Here is a 27,496-nt window from a genome sequence, read left to right as displayed (position 1 = left end):
ACAAAATTTCGCGCACTTTTTTTCTAAAGCAAGCTAAAAGTAACAGCTGTTAACTGACAGAAGAAAGAATGCAATTACAGAGTCACAAGCCGTTGAAAAAATTTGTCAACGCCGACTATATTACTACTATATTACCGACAATTACTTTTTGGGCAACCCAATAGTTGTATCCTCCGGTTTCAACCTGTTGACTCTGTAATTGCATTCTTTCTTCTGTCAGTTATCAGCTGTTACTTTTAGCTTGCTTTAGAAAAAAAGTGCGCGATTTTTTTTTTTACATTTTTTTGTTTGGCGTCAATTTTAATATGGGTACCACATGTATTGAAAGAAATTCATTTAACAAACCGAATCAACGCTTGTGGTATGCACCTTAAACGCAATGAATTCGATCCGTTTTTAAAACGAATCATAACTGGAGATGAAAAATGGATTGTTTACAACAACGTTAGTCGAAAACGATCATGGTCCAAGCATGGTGAACCAGCTCAAACCACTTCAAAGGCTGATATCCACCAAAAGAAGGTTATGCTGTCTGTTTGGTGGGATTGGAAGGGTGTGGTATATTTTGAGCTGCTTCCAAGGAACCAATTCGGATGTTTACTGTCAACAATTGGACAAGTTGAATACAACCATCAAGGAGAAGCGACCAGAATTGGTCAACCGTAAAGGTGTCATATTCCACCAGGACAACGCTAGACCGCACACATCTTTGGTCACTCGCCAAAAACTGAGTGAGCTTGGCTGGGAACTTTTGATGCATCCACCATATAGCCCTGACCTTGCACCATCAGACTACCATTTATTTCGATCTTTGCAGAACTCCTTAAATGGTAAAACTTTCGGCAATAATGAGGCTATAAAATCGCACTATGTTCAGTTTTTTGCAGATAAATGCCAATAGTTCTATGAGCGTGGAATACTAAATTTGCCAGAAAGGTGGCAAAATGTTATCGAACAAAATGCCAATTATATATTTGATTAAAGATCATTCTAGGTTTTATTAAAAATGCATTTACTTTCTTTTAAAAAATCCGCAATTAGTTTTTGGGCAACCTACTTCGGATTTGTTGAGATTTGCGAGACAACCGGAGTTTAGTAACAATACTGAATGTTTCCGGTTGGCATTAGTCTCATTTATTCTACAATCTTGCAGATGTTGGTTGAAAGATTTAGACTACAGTCTCTTAGTCTCCCAAGTTTGGATTCAGGATGGGAGGAAATCCAAGCGTGTATCATTGGTCGAGAAGGAATATTTTCCTTCTTGACTAAATCCAATCTTTTTTTGGGGCGCAACGATACATGTCAATTGATTGTTAATCCCCGAAAGTAACGGCCCCGACATCAGCCTACATCGTCGCAAACTGGAGAAGGCCTTGGCAACTTCGCAGGAACATTGGAGTATACAGATGACAGTCCATTGACTATCCCACTTCAGTTGCTCCTAGGTATGCAGCGCTGTTCTTCTCCCTTGTCGACTACTACCATCACCAAGCTGTCCTTAACGACATTATCAAAGGTTCTTGGACGCATATCTTTCGCTATATTGTTTGCCTTAGTTGTTTTGGGGTTTGGATGCGCTCCAGATGACCGCAGCCTTTTGGTTGACTGCGATGTCGCTTCCGAATCAAGACGTGTAGCCTTTGGGAAGGTCTGTGCAGCGAATCTCCGATCCTAATAAAGGGAGCCTCTCTCATTACCGTTGATAGTTTTAGGATTAAACCTGAGAACGATGCGCCGTTTATTATTCCAACCTATTAAAGAGCGTATTTGTTTGCCAGAGAAGGCCGAGGGTCTAGGCAAATTGTCCTGAAGACTCGAACCAAGTGTTTTCGGCAAAAGCTCCTGCTGACCAGTCGTCTATCGGGTATTTAGAGTATTGAAAGAAATCCTCGTACCTCTTCAGTTCACTTTTGGCGTCATATAATGTTCAAATATTCAAAGGAAATATACGAAATGATGCAATCTAAAACAAATTATTAAAACTTTCAAATCAACGAAATAATACCACACAATTTTGAGTTAGAAAGTGAAAAGACAGGTACCATGTTTTACAAGTTCTTCCTTACAATGATTAATGGGAAGTTTTGAACAAAATAACAAACCCTTCGTCGAGCTTAGAATTTCCAATTTGCAAGAGAACTCAGAAAGATTTTCAAAATTTGTAGTACAACTCGAAGGCTTTGGCGGTGTTAGCGACCTAATATCGCAGTGATCGGTCAGGACTCCCACCACCAGTCCTACGTTGCTCTTCCTATCTCAAAGACAATCTACGTTCTCTCGGAACCCAGCACAATTTGACAGCAGCTTCCAAACGTCCGAGACGCTCCTTTGCACCTTCCGACAAGCCTCGACTTCACAAGACCCACAGCCATGGGTTCAGCGTCGTCTGAATGTTCTGTTGAGACAGTATGAGAGGGCCGCCGCTCCTGACCCAGGATCACATCCAAGACTGCAAGACACTGTTCCAGTCCAGGAGTCAATGTGACTTTCTGGACCCCTGCCCAGCTTGGATCCACCCGCGTAAACAGAGGGAACCAAGAAGGGCGAAGTGTCCCTAGCCCAAAGCTCAATACCAGGGAAGTCAAACTCGAAGAATGATCCGTCAACCACATAGTCCCACGTCAACGGCCTTTTCCCAGAACAAGCGAATGCTTGAAATTCATAGAACGCCATGAGTGCAGTTCTCATCGCTGCGCACTCTCCGTACAAGTGCAAAGATCTCAGATCAAGTATGGCACTCAGTGCTGCTCTCGGAGCACTCCTCCTCGCCCTCGATGTCAGCACCACCGCAATACCTTGTACATTCTCCAACCTACCACATCTACCCACTCTCTCAAAACACGGTATCGCATCAGGCACCCATAGGTGAGGATTGGTCGAACACCCGCAATGAACATTAGAGTGTCCCAAAAAATAACAAGTAAGAGCGTGCTAAGTTCGACCGGGCCGAATCTTACATACCCTCCACCATGGTCGCATCTGTCGAGTTCTTTGCGCAGTATCTGTTTTTAGGCAATCAAAGCATAATGAATATGGACGGAGGAGCAGCTATATCAAGTTATAGTCCGATTCGGGGCTCAAGAAGCGAAATCGGGAGATCGGTTTATATAGGATTTGTATCAAGCTATAGATCGATTCTGACCGTATTGTATGTTGAAGGCCATGGGAGGAGCCGTTGTACAAAATTTGTGCCAAATCGAATGAGAATTGCGCTCTCTAGTGGCTTAAGAAGTCAAGACCCAAGATCGGTTTATATGGCAGCTACATCAGGTTATGGACCGATTTGAACCATACCATCGGACGAGAATTGCGCCCTCTAGAGGCTCAAGAAGTCAAGACCCAAGATCGGTTTGTATGGCAGCTATATCAGGTTATAGACCGATTTGAACCATACCATAACAAAATACTATGTGCAAAATTTCAGTCAAATTGGGTGAGAATTGCGTCCTCTAGAGGCTCAAAAAGTCAAGACCCAAGATCGGTTTATATGGCAGCTATATCAGGTTATAGACCGATTTGAACCATACCATCGGACGAGAATTGCGCCCTCTAGAGGCTCAAGAAGTCAAGACCCAAGATCAGTTTGTATGGCAGCTATATCAAAACATGGACCGATTTGACCCATTTACAATCCCAACCGACCTACACTCATAAGAAGTATTTGTGCAAAATTTCAAGCGGCTAGCACTACTTCTTCAAAAGTTAGCGTGCTTTCGACAGACAGACGTACGGACGGACGGGCGGACATGGCTAGTTCGCACATTTCGAGGTGTTACAAACAGAATGACGAAATTAGTATACCCCATCCTTTTCTCAGTTTGGCTTAGATAGGTCCAAATTTGAATATAGCTGTCATATAGACCGATCTCTCGATTTATGTGGTACCCATATTAAAATTGACGCCAAACAAGCACTTTTTTCTAAAGCAAGCTAAAAGTAACAGCTGATAACTGGCAGAAGAAAGAATGCAATTACAGAGTCACAAGCCGTTGAAAAAATTTGTCAACGCCGACTATATTACTACTATATTACCGACAATTACTTTTTGGGCAACCCAATAGTTGTATCCTCCGGATTCAACAGGTTGAAACTGAAGGTGTATATAGGCGGTGGGGTTGAGGAGACAGAAAACGACAGAGTAGTTGTTGCAGCATACTTTTCTAAGGAACTATCAGACGCATCTCTAAAGACTGGCGGTTTTCAGGAGACAGAATATCGACGCGCTATGATCGAATCAGGGGAGGAAGACGTTGAAACGGGACCCGAAAAGCCCTGATGGGTAATCCGGTTGAATTGGGCTCAAGGTATGTGCCAGCAAGAAAGAACGGAACTCAAAAGGTTCTTCGATTGCAGCAGCTAGTGAAACAACTGTAGAGGAATCGTCACGCCGCAAGTGTTCAGTGTCTTGAGGAAGAGTGGTTCCACTTCTTTCTCAGCTGCCCCTGCATGCGTACGGAAACTCATAATGACAGGATCGAACACATCTTAGGAGGAGAAGCTCATGGCGTAAGTCCGCCGAGGCTAACGCAACAGTAGTGGAAGTTCTGAATCTCGACTATGGGACGTGGAACTTATGCCATCTTTCTGATGGCAGAAGGATTTGACCTGGTTCTTATTCAGGAACCATGGCTGTGTACGGGAATGGTTCGTGGACTAAGTGTTCCCGGAATTAAACTGTTCAAGGATACGGGGAATGGAAGCCACAGAGCCTGTTTTCTTGCAAATAGTAATCTAAATGTTTTTCTTCTTCTGTCGCTAAGCTCTGAAGATTCTAAGAAGCCAGCCTTGAAATTAATAAATCTCATTACTGGCTGGCTTCCCCTATATATGGTACATGATCCAGAGATGCCGCCTTCAAGCATTAAGTCGCTGGTTAAAGCCGCTTCTGTAGGGAAGAAAAGCCTCATTGTAGGAAATGATTCTAATACACATCACCAGATATGAGCAAGTACGAATGTCAACGAAAAGGGGTGAGCTGCTTATTGAATATATTATAAGTTGCAATCTGGCGATTTGTAATAATGTTAATGTTAATAATAATGTTGTGGTCTACGTATTAAGTTTCTGCCAAACCAGGCTAAAACTAACGCTTCTAGAAACCGAACAGGGATTCATGGGAGCTAGCGACACCACTTGGTAGAGAAGTTTTAATATGACAGGATAACGCCGGAATTTGAACCAAGGCGTTCGGCGTCATAGAGGGAAATTCTAACCTCTGAGCCACGACCACCAAGTTTATTGACGGCAGTCCTCTGGCTTTCACCGCCAAATCGTCTGCCCTTTCATTCCCCCTTACTCTGTTATGGCCCGGCACCCAAACGTTGTGGATTGTGCCATCCTCAGAGAAGGCGTTAATCTCCTTCTTTCACTCCAAGACTGTTCGTGACCTTACTGTCCTGTTTGTTATTGCTCTTGTCGCCATTTTACTGTCCGTAAAGATTATCACACCCTGGCTTTAGCACCACACCATATTACGTATTCCGCGATCGCCCGGATCTCCGCCTGTAGGACCGTATTATGGTCAGGCAGTCTAAAACAGATCTAAGTCCAAAGTTAATTACAATGGAAATTGTCAATAATGTGGTTTAATATTTGCAACACATCGAAATATCCATTTCCGACCCTATAAAGTATATATATTCTTGATCAACGTAAAAATCTAAGACGATATAGCCATGTCCGTCCGTCTGTCTGTTGAAAGCACGCTACAGTCTTTAAAAATAGAGATATTGAGCTGAAATTTTGCACAGGTTCTTTTTTTGTCCATAAGCAGGTTAAGTTCGAAGATGAGCTATATCGGACTATGTCTTCATATAGCTGTCATATAGACCGATCCGCTGATTTCGGGATTTAGGCCCATAAAAGCCAAATTTTTTATCCGGTTTCGCTGAAATTTGGGACAGAGAGTTGTGTTAGGCCCTTCAACATTTTCTTCAATTTGGCCCAGATCGGTTTTGGACCAATAAAAGACGCATTTATTGTCCGATGTCGCCGAAATTTGGGACAATGAGTTAAGTAAAGTTCCTCAACTTACTTTTGCAATATCTGTGCCATATTGCAGAAGTAAGTCGAGGAACGAGGTCCAGATTTGGATATAGCTGCCATATAGACCGATCTCTCGATTTAAGATTTTGGGCCCATAAAAGGTGCATTTATTGTCCGATATCGCCGAAATTTGAAACAGTGAGTTGTGTTAGGACCTTCGACATTCTTCTTCAATTTGGCTCAGATCGGTTGAGATTTGGATATAGCTGCCATATAGACCGATCTCTCGACTGAAGGTTTTGGGGCCATAAAAAGCGCATTTATTGTCCGATTTCACCGAAATCTGGGACAGTGAGTTCTGTTAGGCTATTCGAAATTTTTCTGCAATTTGGCCCAAATCAGTCCAGATTTGGGTATAGCTGCCATATTGACCGATATTTCGATTTAATGTCTTGTCCCCATAAAAGGCGCATTTATAATCCGATTTCACGGAAATTTGACACACTTACTTACGTTAGGCTTTTCGACATTCATGTCGTATATGGTTCAGATTGGCTTATTTTTAGATATAGCTACTAAAAAGACCAATATTTTGTTATACACAATTGAGCAATGACTTGTACTTATTAGTATTTGGTCCAAATTGGAACATATTTCGATTTAGCTGCTATGGGGCATAAGGTATGCATTTTTCACCAGATTTTGACGAAAGGTGGTTTACATATATATACCCGATGTGGTGGGTATCCAAAGTTCGGCCCGGCCGAACAACAATAGTTGGCCCGGCCAACTATTGTTACAGAAAACTGACAGCGATCTTTGAGTTAGATACGACGATATCAGCTTGCAAGCAGTCTCAGAGATATTGAATGATTTCAGAAGTCTCTGGATAGGATTATTACGGTTAACAGTGTCAAAGGCTTTGCTGTGATCCAAAAGAAGGATAAAGGATATCATTTTGTTATCCATATTCTTACGAAGGTTTTCAATGACATCGACCATAGCAGTAGAACCACTTCTTATCTCTCTAAATCCAGATTGCTAGTTTGATAACAGATTTTGAAATTTCAGACAATGCTTAATTTGGTTAGCCATTATGGGTTCCGGTTCTTTAGACATGTATGGCAAAATGACAATTAAACGGTACTAAGTTTTTGATTTGCGAGTGGTTACAATTTTAGCATGTTTCAATTCAAGCGTAAATGTGGATTTAGCTAGAACAGAACAATGATGTTATGTTATATATGCCTTGAATGTGGTAGTATCTTGGGTGTAATTAATTTAATAAATCATGGATTTATTTCTTCAGTATCTTTTGCATTCGATTTGATGGAAAAAATGCTGTGGAAGTCATCAGTTTCATATACACAAAGAGAAGAAAACTTACTTTCTACAGTTATCATGCACATATTTTCATATATATTATCATAGGATAATAAGCGTTTGTTCAAACAAAATGCTCCTTAAGTTCGTTTAAATTCAGGTTAGGTTCCAGTTGAGTATTGCAGCTTGAACAATTTTTCGAAATGCTGAGGTGAAAAACTATAGAGGCCTGCCAAGAAGCGCCAGGGCCTTGAAATGTTGAACATGATTTCGATAACACCTTAGCTCTAACCATTAAATTTTCAAAGTGTCATCTCTATTCATTATCAAATGGCATATTTCTTACCAATTTTTTTTCGGTTATATCCCACTGTGCGTCGTATGGACGCTTGAAATTTTACATAACTGCAATTTTGATCCGATTTGGCCGAATTTTGCACGTGGTGTTTTCGTGTTACTTCATATATATATATATATTTAACAAGTCATTCAAAGAACTTGACAAATGCGATCCACGGTGAAGGATATGTAAGATTCGGCCCGGCCGAACTTAGCAGGCTTTTACTTGTTTAGTATTTAGAGCGCACAACAAGCTGATTACTGGCTTAGGTGTATGTCAATAGTGGCATGTGGCGGATTAATATCCGCACCCTCTTTTAGATCTAACCTAGCCAAAGTCATATTTTGAAAATCTAGGTGCAGTAAATTGATCATATAGTAAGGCATTGGAAACATTATTAACAAAGAAGTAAAAGCGTGCTAAGTTCGGCGGGGTCGAATCTTATATACCCTCCACCATGGATCGCATTTGTCGAGATCTTTCCTGGTCTCTCTTTTTAGACAAACAAAGGATAAAAGAAAAGAGTTGCTATGCTAATTGAATTGAATGTTGTGGACCACAGTAGAAGTCTATGTGTAAAATTTCAGTACAATAGGGAGATCGGTTTATATGGGAGCTGTATCAGGCTTAAGACCGATTAAGACCATATTTGACACGCATGTTGAAGGTCATGGGAGAAGCCATTGTACAAAATTTCAGCCAAATCGGATAATAATTACGCCCACTTGAGGCTTAAGAAGTCGAGACCCCAGATCCGTTTATATGACAGCTATATCAGGTTATAGACCGATTTAAACCATAATTGAAACAGTTGTTGGAAATCATAACAAAACACCTCATGCAAAATTTCAGCCAAATCGGATAAGAATTATGCCCTCTTGTGACTCAAGAAGTCAAGATCCAAGATCAGTTTGTATGGCAGCTATATCAAAACATGGACCGATATAGCCCGTTTACAATCCCAACCGACATACACTGATAAAAAGTATTTATGCAAAATTTCAAGCTGCTAGCTTTACTCCTTCGAAAGTTAGCGTGCTTTCGATAGACAGACGGACGGACATGGCTAGATCGACTTAAAATGACATGACGATCAAGAATATATATACTTTATGGGGTCTCAGACGCATATTTCGACGTATTTTAAACAGAGTGACGAAATTAGTATACCCCCATCCTATGGTGGAGGATATAAAAATATAACCAGAAGGCTGGATGAATGATTTGTAAAATGGGTGGGATCAGAGGTGTCGTGGGTACTGAACCTAACAATATATTTTGTCAATATATTGCATTATTACAATATTATTGTAGGACAGCGAGATTGTTTCGATACAGGTTATGAGAGTGTCATATAGTGGTTAGGACTGTAAACAAAACCAATAAGCATTTTTGTCATTTAAGCCATTTTTGAAGGACTTATTTTTAAATCCCAAATAATCCCGATTTCATGGCTGAATAGTCGATAAAAGTATCAAAATGTGCAACTGTTTTCCAGAATTGTGTATGATATGCACATTCATGTACACGTGTGTACGCTTGTGTATGTCACTTACACAAAAAAAGCCGTGTAAACGGACAGGCATTGTTTTTGGATTTAGTTAAATGCAGATCTTAGAAATATCAATGCCAAAGAGCTATTAAATTAACTCTCATGTGAAAACCAAAATTCAAATAGAGATTATCATAATACCAAAACAAATTAAGATATCGTTCGTTTTTGCAGGATATTATAGAGAAGAATCTTTTCAAAAAAACTATGATTTTTTTGCAACATCTTTCCCTAGGATGGGCATTTTACATGTTTTCTTTAAGAAATGTTTCCAAAATCGGCATTTTACAGTAAAAAAGCCGTAGGGACCTCAATCCTTACAAAGAGATCCAACAAATGGAGCAAACAAAAAAAACAAAAAAAAGTTATCAAAATGGCGGTTTCAGCTATGTGTTTTGAGAACTCGAAGGGGGTTTCCAGTTTTAAATTTTTTGACCAATAAATTCAAAATATAGCCTTTTTCACTCTTTTGGTATGTAACTCCACCACCGGAGGCCACCGTAGCGCAGAGGTAAGCATGTCCGCCTATGACGCTGAACGCCTGGGTTCAAATCCTGGCGAGACCAACAGAAAAAAAATTTCAGCGGTGGTTTTCCCCTCCTAATTTTGGCAACATTTGTGAGGTACTAGAGGTTTTACACTCTCTTCGAAGAGGTGTCGCACTGCGACACGCCGTTTGGACTCGGCTATAAAAAGGAGGCTTATCATTGAGCTTAAACTTTAGTCGGACTGCACTCATTGATATGTGAGAAGTTTGCCCCTGTTCCTTAGTGGAATGTTCATGGGCAAAATTTGCATTTGGTATGTAACTCCAACAACTTTTGATTGAAGAATTGAACTTTGGCATATATTGCGGTTAAACAAATTTGAAATCGATTCAGAAATCCCTTCACAAACAACATTGGGAAAGCAAAGAACCGGACTCTGCGAAAATTGCAAAAGAAATTGTATATCGAATATCTTGGACACTATAAAATATATCCCGCACACACAACCATGTTTTTATACCACCCACCAAAGGATGGGGGTATACTAATTTCGTTATACTGTTTGTAACTCCACGAAATATTTGTCTCAGACCCCATAAAGTATATATATGACATTTAATGTCGATCTAACCATGTCCGACCGTCTGTCTGTCGAAAGCACGCTAACTATCGAAGGGGTAAAGCTAGCCGCTTGAAATTTTGCACAAATACTTCTTATATGTGTAGGTCGGTTGGGATTTTGCATGAGGTGTTTTTTTTAATGATTTTCGCCAAGTGTGCTGAGTATGATTGTAAACGGTCCATAACCTGATATAGCTGTCATATAAACCGATCTGGGGTCTTGACTTCTTGAGCCTTTAGAGGTTGCAAATCCAATCCGATTTCACTGAAATTTTTAATGAGGTGTTTCGTTATGACTTTCAACAACTGTATGAAGTATGGTTCATATCGGTCCATAACCTGATATAGTTGCCATATAAACCGATCTGGGATCTTGACTTCTTGAGCCTCTATTGGGCGCAAATTTTATCTGATTTGGGTGAAATTTTGTACAACGGCTTCTCTCATGACCCCCAACATACGTCAAATATGGCCTGAATCGGTTTATATCCTAATACACCTCTCCTATGAAACGATCTCCCTATTTTACTTTTTTAGTAAAATAAAGGGGCGAAATCCATGTTCGATTTGGCTGAAATTTTACACAATGACTTCTACTGTGGTTTCCAACATTCATTCAAGTTATGTTCCGAATCGGACCTTAACTTCATATAGCTCCAATACCATAGCAATTATTTTCTTTAATCCTTTCCTTTGTTAGTCTAAAAAGAGACAACGGGAAAAGAACTCGACAAATGCTATCAATGGTGGATGTTATATATGATTCGGCTCGGACGAACTTAGCAATCTTTTACTTGTTTCTAATGTTTTTCGAGCACTTTAAAGCAAAGAGATTTGAAAATCGCACCATAAATGAGCTTTTAGAACAAAATTTTGAGGGCCAAGGTCAGCAACTTTGAAAAGTCTTCTAGAGCACATAATCTGGTTAATACCTCAGCTATAACCATATAAAATTCGGTGAAGATATATTTTTTTATCCGTTCTAAATTGGGAGAATATTTTCCCCAATTTCCTTATATCGGAGTTGTAACGACTGTTGAGGAAAGCAAAACAAACAGGAAAAGGGGTGCTACGGGAACTCTCCCTTTATTTCGTGTGATAGTCAGGGATGCGTGCGGGTTCCTATTCTCCGCTCCAACTCCGGCAAGAATTTTCCGCTCCGCTCCCGCTCTTTTATTTAAAAATTAACCTTTTATTTTTCAAAGTTTTTCTTAAACATACCGTGCCTGAAGTGATATATCAATTTTGTCATTACGTTTAAAATATCAAACCATATTCAACTCCGATTAAATCGGACTATACTTTATAAATATAAAAAACCGATCTCCCGATTGTACATCTTGAGCCCCTATAAATTTCACCTAAATTTTATTCGATTTGGGTGAAATTTTGCATAATTTCATCTACGACCTCCAACTCCCGTATAATCCGATCTCCCGATTTTACTTCCCAATCGTCTAGAGGGCGTAATTATGATTTGGCTTGATCGACATTTTGCATTATAATTTCTCCTATAACCTCCAACAGCCATGCCAAGTATGGTCTGAATCAGTGTCTATTGCTTCTGAATAAACAAATCATCCGACTTTGCTTCTTAAGCATATACCTAACCAAATTTTAGAAAGAAATAAAAACGCATTAGGTTCTGCCGTGCCGAACTTTGGATAAATTTATTACCCCATTTCATTATAAACTTACTATATCTATATTAATGTCCAAGTATGGGCCGATTTGGATCATATTCGTTTCAGGTACCTAGAAGTTTATATAAGTCACTAAAACTTCAAGAGAATCTGGTTATAAATAAGGATTTTATGGCTTAAGATCCCAGATCGGTCCATATGGCAGCTATATCCAAATATGGTCTGATTTGGGCCATACCTGGTTCGTGGTTTAGTTCAACTCCATGTTCCAAACTTATATCAAAGTATGGGCCGATCTGGACATGTTCAGCGCTTAAAAAATTGTTTCAAGATCGTTTAAAAAACGAAAAAAAAGAAAAACAATGTATGAACCAGATATCGAGCAAAACAGGTCTAGAGAGCCCTAAAGGCTATACGCAAATATGACCCGATTGGATTCATAGATTGCTTGGATAGGATTCTTAAATAGTTTTTTGCGACAAATTTCAGCGAAATCGGATGACAAATATGTATGTTATGGTTCCGAGACCCAAATTTGCAAGATCGGTCTTTTGGTAGATATATCCAAATATGGTCCGACTTGGATCATATTCGGCACATGATTTGAGAGGTGTAAAAGAGCTCAGTGATCCAAATTTCAGCACAATCGGCTGAAGAATATATTTCTATAGGCCAAAACCATTAATCGGGAGATCGGTCTATATGACAGCAACATGATGGGTGATTTTTAAGTTACTATTTTTTAGGTAACCCCGATTTAAACAGTTTAGGCACGTTTTGTGCTTTCTTTCACTGCCAAATATCTTCAGTTTGGTCAATCATTTAACCATGAATAGTCCTACAAACGAACAACGCTTGCAAATTATTTAATTTTTTTTTATCAACATGAGTGCTCTGTTAAGAAAGTTCTTCGCGCGCTTCTCTCATTGAGCGGAGAAGCTCATTTTTGGCTCAACGTGTACGTAAATAAGCAGAATTGTAGATTTTGGAATGAAGATCAGCCAGAAGAATTGCAAGTCACAGTTTGATGAGGTTTATGGGCTGGTGGCATCATTGGGCTGGTGGCATCATCATATGGGCTGGTGGCATCATCATAAAGATCTAACGCCTTTAAACTATCTTTTGGTGGGGCTATTTTATAGTTCACTAGCTGACCCGGGCCCGCTCCGCTGCGCCTTCTTTTACTTTATATGGAACAAAATTTTCCTTGGAATATTTATTTTCGACAATTAAAGATTTTTTTTAGTGAAATATCATGCAACAAAAATAGTATATCGCTTGACTAACAATTTAACAATATATGTGCCTTTATCTGAATCCCATATGAATTTTATTGGTCTACGAATTTAAGATTGGATGTAAGGTGTACTCCCAGATACAAGGCCCTGAAAAAATATCAGCATCGTACTCTTCTCTCAAATACCATTTATTTAAGCCCCATATTGCCATTGGCTTAAGAGGAGTTTACATGATGAGGCGTTCCCCAAACATATGGCCCCAATCTCAAATACGTTTAATTTGAGGCACATATTGGCATGGCCGAAAAATTTTTTCCCTTTGGGGTGTCTTGGGAAAGGGATGATGCCCTAAATACTTGGTCCTACATTTGGATATCAAATTCGTATTCTACTCCAAAATACCTTTATTTGAGCCCCATATTTCGATGGTCACTAAAAAATTGCTGTTTGTGGGGTATTTTGGGAAAGGGGTAGACCCCCAGAAAATTGGTCCCGAAAATGGTTATCAATTCTGACTCTACCCCCCAATACCTTTCATTTAGGCCCACATTGTTATGATCGGTAAATATGCCCGATTTAGGGGTGTTTTGGGGATTGGGGTGGTCGCTCAAATACTAAGCCCGGAAAATATATCAGTAACGTTCTCTATTCTCATATATCTATATATCATTTATTTGAACCTCATATTGCCATTGGCCTCAAAATTGGATATCAAATTCGTTTTCATATCTCATTTAAACTCCTTATTGCAAAAGTCAGCATATATGTCCGGTTTGGGGTATTGGCCCTAAAAACTATGAATATTTAGTTCCACTCTTTTTAAGACCCAAATTGTCTTGGTGTGCAAATACGTCCCATTTGGGGGTTGTTATGGTGGGACGTCCCCTAGACAGTTGGTCCCTAATGTTGATATCAGATACGTGGTCTACTCCCAAATACCTTTAATTTGAGCCCCATATTTCCATAGTCGGCAATGACCGGCTTGCGGGGAGTTTTGGGGGATGGGCGGCCACTCAGTGAGTTGGTCTTGGAAATATATATCGGATTCGTGTTCCACTCTAAAAACCCTCTTATTTGAGCCTCATATTGCAAAAGTCAGCAAATACTTACTATTTGGGTGGTGTTGTGGGGGTGGGGCGGCCCCATAGACACTTTTCCCGAATATTGATATTAAATTTGTGCTTTACTTCCAAAGACCTTTCATTTGAGCCCCATGTGGCTATGGTCGTAAATTTGTCCCCTTTGGGGGATGTTTTGGGGTGAGGCTGCCCCCCAAACACTTGGTCCCATATTTGGATATCAGATTCTAATTCTACACTCAAATACCTTTTAATTAAGCCCCATATTCCCATGGTCAGTAAATAAGTCCTGTTTGGGGGGGTGTTTTGGGGAAGGGGTCCACCCCCAGAAACGTGGTCCCACATTTGGATATCAGATTCGTATTCCACTTGCAAATACCTTTCATTTGAGTCCCATATTGCCATGATCGGTATATGTCCTATTTAGGGGTGTTTTGGGAGTTGGGTGGTGTTGTGGGGGTGGGATGGCCCCATAGACAATTTTTCCGAATATTGATATCAGATTTGTGCTTTACTCCCAAATACCTTTCATTTGAGACCCATGTGGCTATTGTCGTAAATGTGTCCCCTTTGGGGTAGGTTTTTGGGGAGAGGCGGCCCCAAAACACTTGGTCTAATATTTGGATATTAGATTCGAATTCTACACTGACAATCCTTTAATTTGAGCCCCATAATCCCATGGTCAGTAAATAAGTCCTGTTTGGGTGGTGTTTTGGGGAAGGGGTGGACCCTTGAAACGTGGTCCCACATTTGGATATCAGACTCGTATTCTACTCGCAAATACCTTTCATTTGAGTCCCATATTGCCATGGTCGGTAAATATGTCCGATTTAGGGGTGTTTTGGGGGTTAGGGTGGTCCCCCTAGCACTTGGTTCGACAAATAGATATCAGATACGTTTTCGTATCCTAAATACCTTTCATTTGAGTCCCATATTGTCGTGATTGGTCTAAATATATATTTGGTAGGTTTTGGGGTGGGGCGGCCCCCCTAAGTACCCTATCCGAAATTTGGATAGAAAGTTTTTATTTTTAGGGTACTATATCTATTAAAACTATATCGATTAAAATAAGGTTTTTGTGCATCAGAATTTTATGTGTCTTTTTTTGAAAAAACTTTTCTATGGCTCTTAAACAATCACCCCTTACAAAAACTATCAGATTTGTATCCCATATTTGGCATGGTTTAGAAGAGATCCAAAACAAGTCTATTGTTTCAACTTTCAGGGATATCGGATAGAAGATATGCATTTTGTGGGCTAGGGAAGTAAAACCATAAGAACGGTCTTTATGGGATCCATTCCAAAAAGGCAGACCTATATGGTCCATTTTTGGTGCTACGTCTTTTATAATAATAAAAAATATCTTTACCAAGTTTCATTCATCTACAATGACTCCTTCTATTTTTGGCCAACTTAACAAAGAGGCTCAGAGATTAGCATGTCCGCCTATGATGCTGAACGCCTGGATTCGAATCCTGGCGAGAACGTCAGAAAACAATTTTCAGCGGTCGTTATTTCCTCCTACTGCTGGAGACTTTTGTGAGGTACTAGCCATGTAAAACCTTCTCCCCAAAGAGGTATCGCACTACAGCACGGCGTTCGGATATAAAAAGGAAGCCTCTTATCATCATTGATCATAAAACTTGAATCGGACAGTACTCATTGGTATCTGAGAAGTTTGCCCTGTTCCTTAATGGAATGTTCATGGGCAAATTTGCATTTACTATGAACTCACAACACAGTGGGGCGCAGTTCAAGTTAAGGGCGTAGGCGACGAAAGCGTATGTAGCACTGTGGTACAGTGAAACGGTCGGTAGTATGTGGAAAATCCTATGAGAGGATCTGGATCGTGAGAAGACGAAAGACGCTTTAGAAATAGGTGTGTGTTTAACTTTTTGGTTTTTTTAGGTTAAGAAAAAAGTAAAAAAAAAATTCAGTCAGCGAACGAAATTCGGAAAAGATGGTCGCGTCTGTTAGTTAACAGGAAATCTAATTTTAAGACAGCATCTTTATTTTAAAGGTTTGGTTCTTTGGCTCGATTTTATTGCGTTAACTCTCCACCATAGGATGGGGGTATACTATTTTCATCATTCCGTTTGTAACGCCTCGAAGTATGGGTCTAAGACACCATAAAGAATATATTTTTTTGATTGTCATGACATTTTAAGCCGATCTAGCTATGTCCGCCCGTCTGTCTGTCGGAAGCAGCCTTAATTTCGAAGGAGTAAAGCTAGGCGCTCGAAATTTTGCACAAATACTCCTCAATAGTGTAGATCGGTTGGGATTGTGAATGGACCAAACCGGTTCTTGTTTAGATATAGGTGCCATATAATCCCTATAGCCATATAAACCGACCTTGGCTCTAGACTTCTGGACTTTCTAGGGGGCGCAATTGTTATTCGATTTGGTTGAAATTTTGCATGAAGTGTTTTAGCAACTACTGTGCCAAGTATAGTCTGAATCAGTCCATAGCCTGACATATAGCCGCCATATAAACTGATCTTTTCATTAGATTTCTTGGTCTTCTAGAGGGCGCAATTCTTATCCAATATGGTTGAAATTTTGCATATGTCGTGTTTTGGTATGACTTCCAACAACTGTTCCAAGTATGGTTCAAATCGGTATTTAACCTGATATAGCTGCCATATAAACCGATCTGGGATCTTGACTTCTTGAGCCTCTAGAGTGCGCAATTATTACTCGATTTGCCTGAAATTTTGGAGGTTGTGTTTTTCTATGACTCCTAACAGCCCTGACAAGTACGGTCCATATCGGTCAATAACTTGATATAGGTCATATGTAGTTGAAAAAGTCATTCAAAGAACTTGACAATTGCGATCCATGGTGGAGGTATATAAGATTCGGCCCGGCCTAACTTAGCACGCCTTTACTTGTTCTGTATAGATTAGTATTCTCCCATTCAATGGTGGTGGGTATAAGAGTGTGACATTTGTAGGCCTTTAATGGGTGTCGAAAGGTTTAAAAAATTCGCATTTGCGTACTTCATCGATGGAATATTGGGGATTGGTCTATATGGAGGGTAAATAATGATATAGTCCATTTTTTTCAAACATACGTGTCGACCCAAGGCCGAGTCGAATCTATGGATTCTGCTAAAAATGTGCGCTAAATTAATTTTGTAGAAGGGCATAATTTTATCCTTACTACCAAATTTCTTCCAAAGCTGGCACAAGTTTAAGCTTCTAGGAGTCGAACAAGGTAATCGAAAAATCGGTTTTTATGGAAGCTTCATCTGTTAAAGACCCATGTAGACCATTTTTCGAATAGTGGTTGGAAGTTGTAACAGAACACTACGTGCAAACTTTTAGCCAAATCGAAAAAAATTGCAGGTTTCAGGGGCTCCAGCTGCTGAAATCGAGAGATCGGTGTATATGGTTAAGACCGATTTGGACTGTAATTCGTACAACAGCCAAATACTGTTCTGTTACGACTCTCAACAAAAAAATTGCCGCTTCTAGGGGTTGCAAGCGTGAAATCGACAGATCGGTTTAGATGTGAGCTATATCAGGTTATAGAGCGATTTAAAAAGTACTTGGCACTGTTGTTCGAAATCGTATCAGAATTCGAACGAAAATTGCGGCTTATAATGGCTCAATAAGTCAAATTGGGACATCGGTTTATATGGCAGCTATATCCAAATCTAATCAAGAATATACTTGTGAATTAATAGATCAACCAGTTTATTGAATTCTTTATGCATTATGTATATTTCTAAATATTTGAGTCGCCTGACTTTTGATCAAGTTAGATATTTACGGCCTTATTAACAAAACTCAATGAAGCCTTAAAATAGGGTTATTTGACATTTCTATAAAGAAATCTATCAAGGCGTATAAATAAAATAAATACTCCTTTGCAATCCACATTAAGTTTGAATACCGGTGTTAAGTTTGACACGACGCATAGTGGGATAGAATAAAAAAAAAAAACAAGTAAAAGCGTGCTAAGTTCGGCCGGGCCGAATCTTATATACCCTCCATCATGGATCGCATTTGTCGAGTTCTTTTCCCGGCATCTCTTCTTAGGCAAAAAAGATATAAGAAAAGATTTGCTCTGCTATTAGAGCGATATCAAGATATGGTCCGGTTTAGACCACAATTAAATTATATGTTGTAGACCTGTGTAAAATGTCAGCGAATTTGAATAAGATTTGCGCTCTTTGGGGGCTCAAGAAATTAAATAGAGAGATCGATTTATATGGGAGCTGTATCGGGCTATAGACCGATTCAGACCATAATAAACACGTATGTTGATGGTCAAGAGAGGAACTGTCGTACAAAATTTCAGGCAAATCGGATAATAATTGCAACCTCTAGAGGATCAAGAAGTCAAGATCGCAGATCGGTTTATATGGCAGCTATATCAGATTATAAACCGATTTAAACCTTATTTGACACAGTTGTTGAAAGTAAAAATAAAATACGTCATGCAAAATTTCAGCCAAATCGGATAGGAATTGCGCCCTCTAGAAGAAGTCAAGATCCCAGATCTGTTTACATGACAGCTATATCAGGTTATGAACCGATTTGAACCATACTCACCACAGTTGTTGGATATTATAACAAAATACTTCGTGCAAAAATTCATTCAAATCGGATGAGAATTGCGCCCTTTAGAGGCTCAAGAAGTCAAGACCCGAGATCGGTTTATATGACAGCTATATCAGGTTATGAACCGATTTAAATCATACTTGGCACAGTTGTTGGATATACAAAAAAACATCATTCCAATCGGACCAGAATTGCGCCCTCTAGAGACTCAAAAAGTCAAGACCCAAGATCGGTTTATAAGACAGCTATATCAGGTTATGAACCGATTTGCACCATACTTGGCACAGGTGTTGGATATCAAAACAAAACTCGTCGTGAAAAATTTCATTCCAATCGGATAAGAATTGCGCACTCTAGAGGCTCAAGAAGTCAAGACCCAAGATCGGTTTATATGGCAGCTATATCAAAACATGGACCGATATGGCCCATTTACAATAGTAACTGACCTACACTAATAAGAAGTATTTGTGCAAAATTCCAAGCGGCTAGCTTTACTCCTTCGGAAGTTAGTGTGCTTTCGACAGACAGACGGACGGACGGGCGGACAGACGGACGGACGTGGCTAGATCGACATAAAATATCGCGACGGTCAAGAATATATATACTTTATATTTTATTTCGAGTAGTTACAAGCAGAATGACGAAATTAGTATACCCCCCATCCTATGATGGAGGGTACAAAAATATTAATATGCAAAAATCAATTTTTTTTTTCTAAAAATTTTTTAACCCGAATTTTAATTTTCAGTAGATTGCACATCGTAAACACCTCAGAGCTTACGTTTCAAAATTCCAGAGGACAGATTTTTACTAGTTTTTTTTTCGATTCCATCCCACAGTGCGTGCACAGGTGGTATAAAATCCTACTAATGTTCACAATAATGCCACGTACAGCAAGTTCTAAGGACACACACAAATGAGCGGCCACCACAAAGTTAGATATTAAACCGTAGATTAACGTGTTACTATGTGAGAAAGTCGTTCAACGTTTAGATGTGAGAAAGTACTTACTTCCAGGAGGAAGATGATCCATTTGATTGTTAAGCCAATATGCCCATTCTTCGAGGCATTCTCCACTACAACTTCCAAGCAGCCTTCCTTAAAGAGATTCTCACTTGATCTCTCCTCTTTGAGGTAGCAATTTTTTGGTATTGGACCACCTGTGGGCTCATAGTCTTTCGGACTATTTCGTCCGCAGCAATGATACTGAAATGTGATAGAAGAAGGTGTGAAAACATCTCCCTCAATGGCTCTTTTGTAGTTGGCTGATATATTTACGCTAGTTTCAATGCCTGAAATTCTGTCCATGTTCATTGTATAATTAGACCACAATTTGTCGAAGTCATTACGGGCATTTGCAGCGTAGTCAGTGGAATGGGCAGCCACAATGATGTAGACTTGGAATGCCACTAAGAATCCAATACACATGGCATACTAGGGAGTTGGGTTGAAAGACACAAGGCATCAGTTTTTTAAGGGGGGAAATGATAACGAAACAAACAAACAAAAAGGCCATGTGTCAAAAGGACAAAGCATGACATAAAAACTGACACCCCTAGACCCCCGCGGGAATACTTACACTCCAAACAAGACTCAAGGAATGACGACAGGCACCAATACAGCCCGTAAATGAGGTGAGTATAATAAAGGATCCGATAAATATCTGCACCACCACCGCTACGTGTTCGAAGGTGCCAGGTGTGGAGGAATTCAGTTCATAAACGGACAACGCTATCAGGACAATGCCAAGCAACTGCAAATGTAGAGTAGGGACAAAGTGACAATGGCGTTCCACGAGACGTATACGTGATACTTTAACAATTTCTTGAAGACGTTGCTCATACGTACCGATAGCACGGTGTTTATTATGCTCAAGAGCACCTTGTAAAATGACAATTGGCAATTCATGTCGGTGGTGCCTCTTCTAGGCCGTCCTCTGTGCCACTTGCTCGATGGATATTCTTGTTGTATTTACTCAGCGAAGCGAAATACACAAAATTGCTCCTTTGAAATGACTTTCTTGGTCTTCCTAAAGTCAATTCAACTCAATTTCTTGTTTTGCTTCTATTTTTCGTTTATTTTCCTTTGTTGCTGGCCTCCACTTGCTTTCACAGCCAACAATAAACTAATCGCTTTGGAAGTGACAGTGGCAAGTTTTTGATTCGATTCGGTATCCGTTTAACTGCGTTCCAGCTTTCAAAAGTTTTTGCTTCTCTGCATTTCTAGTCCCCCGTCTTGGTGTAGTTGTTGCTGTTATCGATGGCATTTTTGTTTACTTCGTTCATCAGTCTATTTTGTTTTGGTCTCCGCTTCGTTCGTCATTATTAAGTTACACGACGAGTGTTATCCTGCAGTGATGTCATGGTTTGAGCTTTCCCTTCACACAATTTCATGTTGGTCTCTCTCTCTCTCTCTCTGCCTGTTTCCCATTTCACTTTCATTGGCATTTTTGTTGTTGTTGTGCTTACGATGGAAACTCGTTGTTGAAAACTTCATAAAGCTTTGTCAAGTATGTGGTTGTTAAAGGCTCCGTAACGATGGCAGGTGTGTGTTTATGTCTCTGAATGTTCAAAAATAATTTTCGGTATTGATGTGTAATGACCATGAACGGATGTATATCTAAATAGGAAATAAACCGCCTCACCAGTTGAAGGTTTTTAGTAAACTAAATGTTTTTAACTTGCTGATGCCGTTGTTAAAATGTGTTATTTTCATATACAATGCGCAAGTGCCTGTAATAATCCTAGCGTTACAGGTTAAGTTAGAGTGGCAGTTTATTTTCTAAACAGACTCTCTTAGACCACGCTACGATGCGCCTTCTTTTACTTTATATGGAACGAAAGTCTCATTGGAATTCTTATTTTCAACAATTAAAAACCTTTTAGTGAAATACCATGCTAATTTGACTAACAGTTTAACAATATAAGTGCCTTTATCTGAATCCCATATGATCTTTATTGGTCTACGAATTTAAGTTTGGATGTAAAGTGTACTCCATTCTTAAAATACTTTATTTCAGCCCGATATCTCATGATATCTGATTTAGGGGTGTTTTCGGGGGTGAGGTGGTCCCCCAGACAATTGGCCCTGAAAAAATATCAGCATCGTGTTCTTCTTTCAAATACCATTTATTTAAACTCCATATTGCTATTGGTTTAGGAGAGTTTACACGATGAGGCGTCCCCCAAACACATGTCCCCAAAATAGTTGATAACCTATTTTGGGGATCTAATCTCAAATAGCTGGCATGGTCGAAAAATGTTTACCCCTTTGGGGGTGTTTTGGGGAAGGGGTGATGCCCTAAATACATAGTCCTACATTTGGATATCAAATTCGTATTCTACTCCCATATACCATTATTTGAGCCCCATATTGCGATGGTTAGTAAAAAATTGCTGTTTGTGGGGTATTTTGGGAAAGGGGTATACCCCAAAAAAATTGGTCCCGAAAGTGGGTATCAATTCTTGCTCTACCCCCCCCCAATACCTTTCATTTAAGCTCCACATTAACATGGTCGGTAAATATGCCCGATTTAGGGGTGTGTTGGGGATTGGAGTGGTCCCCCAAAAACTAAGCTCGGAAAATACAATATATCAGCAACGTGCTCTATTCTCATATATCTATATATCATTTATTTGAACCCCATATTGCCATTGGCCTCAAAATTGGATATCAAATTCGTTTTCTAATAACACTTAAACTCCTTATTGCAAAAGTCAGCAAATATGTCCGGCTTGGGGTATTGGCCCTAAAAACTATGAATATTTAATTCCACTCTCTTTAAGACCCAAATTGTCTTGGTGAGCAAATATGTCCTATATGGGGGTTGTTATGGTGATGGGACGTTCGCTAGATAGTTGGCCCCTAATATTGATATTAGATATGTGGTTTATTCCCACATACCTTTAATTTGAGCCCCATATTTCCATAATCGGCAAACATGACCAGCTTGGGGGTGTTTTGGGAATGGGCGGCCGCTCAGTGAGTTGGCCTTGAAAATATATATCGGATTCGTGTTCCACTCAAAAAATTTTTTAATGAGCCTTTGGTGTGAGTCGGCTCCCAAACACTTGATTCCATTTTTGGATATCAAATTCGTATTCTACATTCAAATACCTTTTATTGAAGCCCCATATTCCCATGGTCAGTAAATAAGTCCAGTTTGGGGTGTGTTTTGGGGAAGGGGTGAACACCCAGAAACGTGGTCCCACATTTGGATATCAGATTCGTATTCTACTCGCAAATACCTTTCATTTGAGTCCCATATTGCCATGGTCGGTAAATATGCCCGATTTAGGGGTGTTTTGGGGCCTGGGGTGGTCCCCCTAGCACTTGGTCTGACAATTGGATATCAGATACGTTTTTTTATATTAAATACCTTTGATTTGAGTCCCATATTGTCGTGATTGGTGTAAATTTTTATTTTTTGAGTACTATATGAGAGCACACAAAATTTCGCTTAAATCGCACCACCCATCTCCGAGATCTGGCGTTTCTGAAAATTAGGGTACGGTCATTCCGTTTTTAATACCTTGAAATATTGATCTGCGGCCCCATAGAGCACATATATTCTAACTCGACGCCCTCCAATTGCAAACCGATTTGGCTAAAATTTTGACATCGTGTTTTTTATGATAACCAAGATCCATGGTAAATATTGTTCAAATCGGTCAATAACCCGGTATAGCATCCACATAAACTATACCGATCCCACGATTAGCCTTCTGCGGCCCTCAGAAGCCTAGTTTTGCCTGTTTTAGCAAAAATTTGGTAAGCAGAAATTTTTAACAGAATCCATTAGTTAGTGGGCAACCCGAAACAAAATTCTTCAATCAATTAGTTTCAGGTATTTGTACACTCAAAAAAATTTGTTAGTAAAAACAGCAAAAATGTTTGCTAAAACAAACGAATTTATTAACAGCAGACAAAAAAACTACTTCTATTATATTAATACATGTAAACCAAACCAAATTTACGCCTTAATTGGCAATTTTTTTTTGGTTGATATCAAATGCCGTAATTGTTGTTTAGAAGTTAAACAATTTTTAATGGATTTATTCAAAAGTTTAAAATTTTTGGCTTAATATCAGCAGACAGTGTTAGATGAAATCAGCAGATAAATTTTTCTGTGCGTAGGAAAGTGCTTCAGAGTAAACATGCCACCAGAAGACAATAATAAATTGTTCGTACAAATACAGATTAGATAACGAATAAGGAAAAAGCAAGCCCAGAAAGAGTCTAGGAGGGTCTTGAGAATGTTTAACCTATTCAATCTATGCGATATGTTACTACAATAAAATTAAAGGAAATTCAGAGTATATAAAATTTTTGACAGAAAGGAAGCCCGGAAAGGGTACAACTGGGCCTATAGTATCTTCTTTACTCCTATAGCTAGTATTTATAAAAATATATGTTAAAATTATTGAAGAGATTTCTATAACAGAAAAATGTAGAGAGCTACCGTGGTCAAAAAGCCTTGACTTTGGGAAAAGGCATGTGCAGCCCTCTCTGCCACTCAATCTATGAGCTTTATAGAAAAATACGAAAAATTAATTTCAATACTCTAAAAAGCGTTGATGATATAGACAGTTTAATAAATTAAAAAAAAAAAATCAAAAATAAATCCCAAATTATAGAAACAATGAAAAACAAAACAAGTGGAAGCGTGCTAAATTCGGCCAGGCCGAATCTTATGTACCCTCCACCATGGTCAAGTTCTTTGAATGACTTTTTCAAATATATATGAGCTATATCAAGTTACTGGCCGATATGGATCGTAATGGCTGTTAGAAGTCACAGAAACCACCACCTTCAAATTTTCGGGGAAATCGAGCAATAATTGCGCCCTCCAGATGCTCAGAAAATAACATTGAGAGATTGGTTTATATGGCCGCTATATCATGTTATCAATCGATTTATACCATATTTGGCACAGTTGTTGGAAGTCAAACCAAAACGATATTTGCAAAATTTCAGCCGAAAAAGGATAAGAATTGCGCTATATAGAAGCTCAAGAAGTCTAATTGGGAGATCGGTTTATATGGCAGCTATATCAGGATATAGACCAATTAAGGCCACACTTAGCAAAATTGTGGGAGGTGGTATTAAACACTACATGCCCTCTAGAAACTCAAGAAGTCTAGGCCCAAGATCGGATTATATGGCAGCTATATCAAAACATGAACCGATTGAGCTAATTTATAACCGACCTACACTAATAAGAAGTATTTGTGCAAATTTCAAGCACCTAGCTTTACTTCTTCGAAATATAGCATGCTTTCTACAGACAGACGGACATGGCTACATCGACTTAAAATGTCACGACGATCAAGAATGCATATACTTTATAGGGTCTTAGACGCATATTGCAAACAGAATGACGAAATTAATATGCCCCCATCCTATGGTGGAGTTTATGAAAATGATTGATTTCTTGTGAATTTTTTAATTAATTTAAGAATTAACAAAATGTTTTTCGTTATCAAAATTTTTTTAGGATTATAACTTAGTTTAGGGACTTTCTTTAACTTTTTATTATGCAAATTTTGCCCATGAACATTCCACTAAGGAACAGGGGCAAACTCCTCACATATCAAAGAGTGCAGTCCGATTCAAGTTTAAGCTCAATGATAAGGGACCTCTTTTTTATAGTCGAGTCCGAACGGCGTGCCGCAGTGCGACACCTCTTTGGAGAGAGGTTTTATATGGCATAGTACCTCACAAATGTTGCCAGCAATAGGAGGGCAAAACCACCTCTGAAAATTGTTTCTGATGGTCTCGCCAGGCGTTCAGCGTCATAGGCGGACATGCTATCCTCTGCATTACGATGGACTCCCGTTTATTTCCAAGTAGTTATTATTTAAATCATTATAGGAAACCCATTATTTTTATACCCTCCACCATAAGATGGGGGTATACTAATTTCGTCATTCTGTTTGTAACTACTTGAAATGTTCGTCTGAGACCCCATAAAGCATATATGTTCTTGATCGTCGTGACATTTTATGTCGATCTAGCCATGTCCGTCCATCTGTCCGTCCGTCCGTCCGTTCGTCCGTCTGTCTGTCGAAAGCACGCTAACTTCCGAAGGAGTAAAGCTAGCCGCTTGAAATTTTGCACAAATACTTCTTATTAGTGTAGGTCGGTTGGTATTGTAAATGGGCCATATCGATCCATGTTTTAATATATCTGTCACATAAACCGATCTTGGGTCTTGACTTCTTGAGCCTCTAGAGTGTGCAATTCATATCCGATTTGAATGAATTTTGGCACGACGTGTTTTGTTATGATACCAAACAACTGTGCCAAGTATGGTTCAAATCGGTCCATAACCTGATATAGCTGCCATATAAACCGATCTTGGGTCTTGACTTCTTGAGCCTCTAGAGTGTGCAATTCTTATCCGATTGGAATGAAATTTTGCACGACGTGTTTTATTATAATATCCAACAACTGTGCCAAGTATGGTTCAAATCGGTCCATAACCTGATATAGCTGCCATATAAACCGATCTTGGGTCTTGACTTCTAGAGCCTCTAGAGTGCGCAATTCTTATCCCATTGGAATGAAATTTTGTACGACGGATTCTCTCATGACCATCAATATACGTGTTTATTATGGTCTGAATCGGTCTATAGCCCGATACAGCTCCCATATAAATCGATCTCTCTATTTTACTTCTTGAGCCCCCAAAGGGTGCAATTCTTATTCGAATTGGCTGACATTTTACACAGGTATCCAACATATAATTGTGGTCCAAACCGGACCATATCTTGATATCGCTGTAATAGCAGAGCAAATCTTTTCTTATATCCCGTTTTGAATAAGAAGTGCTGCCGGGAAAAAAACTCGACAAATGCGATCCATGGTGGAGGGTATATAAGATTCGGCCCGGCCGAACTTAGCACGCTTTTACTTGTTTAATCTTAGGTGTTCCTAGGAATAATAAGATATTGATTACTGATATTCCAGTGGTTAATGATATGTGCTTACCCAGTTTTTGCTGGGCAAGCTCAAGCCGAAATAAAGCCGAAACACATTTACGAAATAAAGCAATTGAAACAAGTACACTCATCCAAACTTGTTTTGCAAAACAGCAAAAATGTTTGTTAAACAGCAGTTTTTGCCTGCTGAAAATGGGAAAACGGACAATACCGCTGTTTCAGCAAATTTAGGGCTGCTGTCTTGGCAAAAATTTCGGTCAGCTTAATCAGCAAATATAATTTGCTGTTTTAAGTACAAAAGTCTGCTAAAAAAAATGTTGTGCTATTTTCCATATTCCCCCATTACTTGTTTTGATTACTTTAGCCGTTTTTTTTTTTAGAAATGTTGTTGAATTTTGAAAGAAGCTACCCAATCCATCCATTTGTATACATTTCGGAATGTGTAATGTGTGTCTAATGTGTACAATAAATTCGCCTTTTATGGGCCAAATAATAAATAATAAATGTGGCTTTTATGGGCCTAAATGGACCTATATCTATATGGGATCTATATTAAGATATAGTCCGATATAGCCCATCTTCGAACTCAACCTGCTTATGGACAAAAAAGAATCTGTGCCAAGTTTCAGCTCAATATCTATATTTTTGAAGACTGTAGCGTGATTTAAACTTACAGACGGACGGACAAGGCTACATCGTCTCAGATTTTTACA

The 27,496-nt window shown here is 39.2% G+C and overlaps 1 protein-coding gene across 1 annotated transcript in view; it reads right to left on the bottom strand.

The window, feature by feature from the left end:
* LOC106081352 (CD63 antigen) overlaps positions 1-20,996 on the bottom strand; it is a 56,309-nt gene extending 35,313 nt beyond the window's left edge. The window contains exons 1-4 of the mRNA XM_059369816.1: positions 20,689-20,996; positions 20,420-20,593; positions 20,119-20,274; positions 19,852-20,046 (exon numbers count right to left, since the gene is read on the bottom strand). Of these exons, the coding sequence (XP_059225799.1) occupies positions 19,852-20,046; positions 20,119-20,274; positions 20,420-20,593; positions 20,689-20,748 (585 nt within the window). The 5' untranslated portion in view covers positions 20,749-20,996. The remainder of the gene's footprint in view (positions 1-19,851; positions 20,047-20,118; positions 20,275-20,419; positions 20,594-20,688) is intronic.
* Between the last annotated feature and the right edge of the window lie 6,500 nt (positions 20,997-27,496).

This window comes from Stomoxys calcitrans, chromosome 5, assembly GCF_963082655.1.
Source record: "Stomoxys calcitrans chromosome 5, idStoCalc2.1, whole genome shotgun sequence".
NCBI lineage: Eukaryota > Metazoa > Arthropoda > Insecta > Diptera > Muscidae > Stomoxys > Stomoxys calcitrans.
The sequence above is the reverse complement of the archived record's forward strand: the minus strand, read 5'-3'. Positions and strand labels throughout refer to the sequence as shown.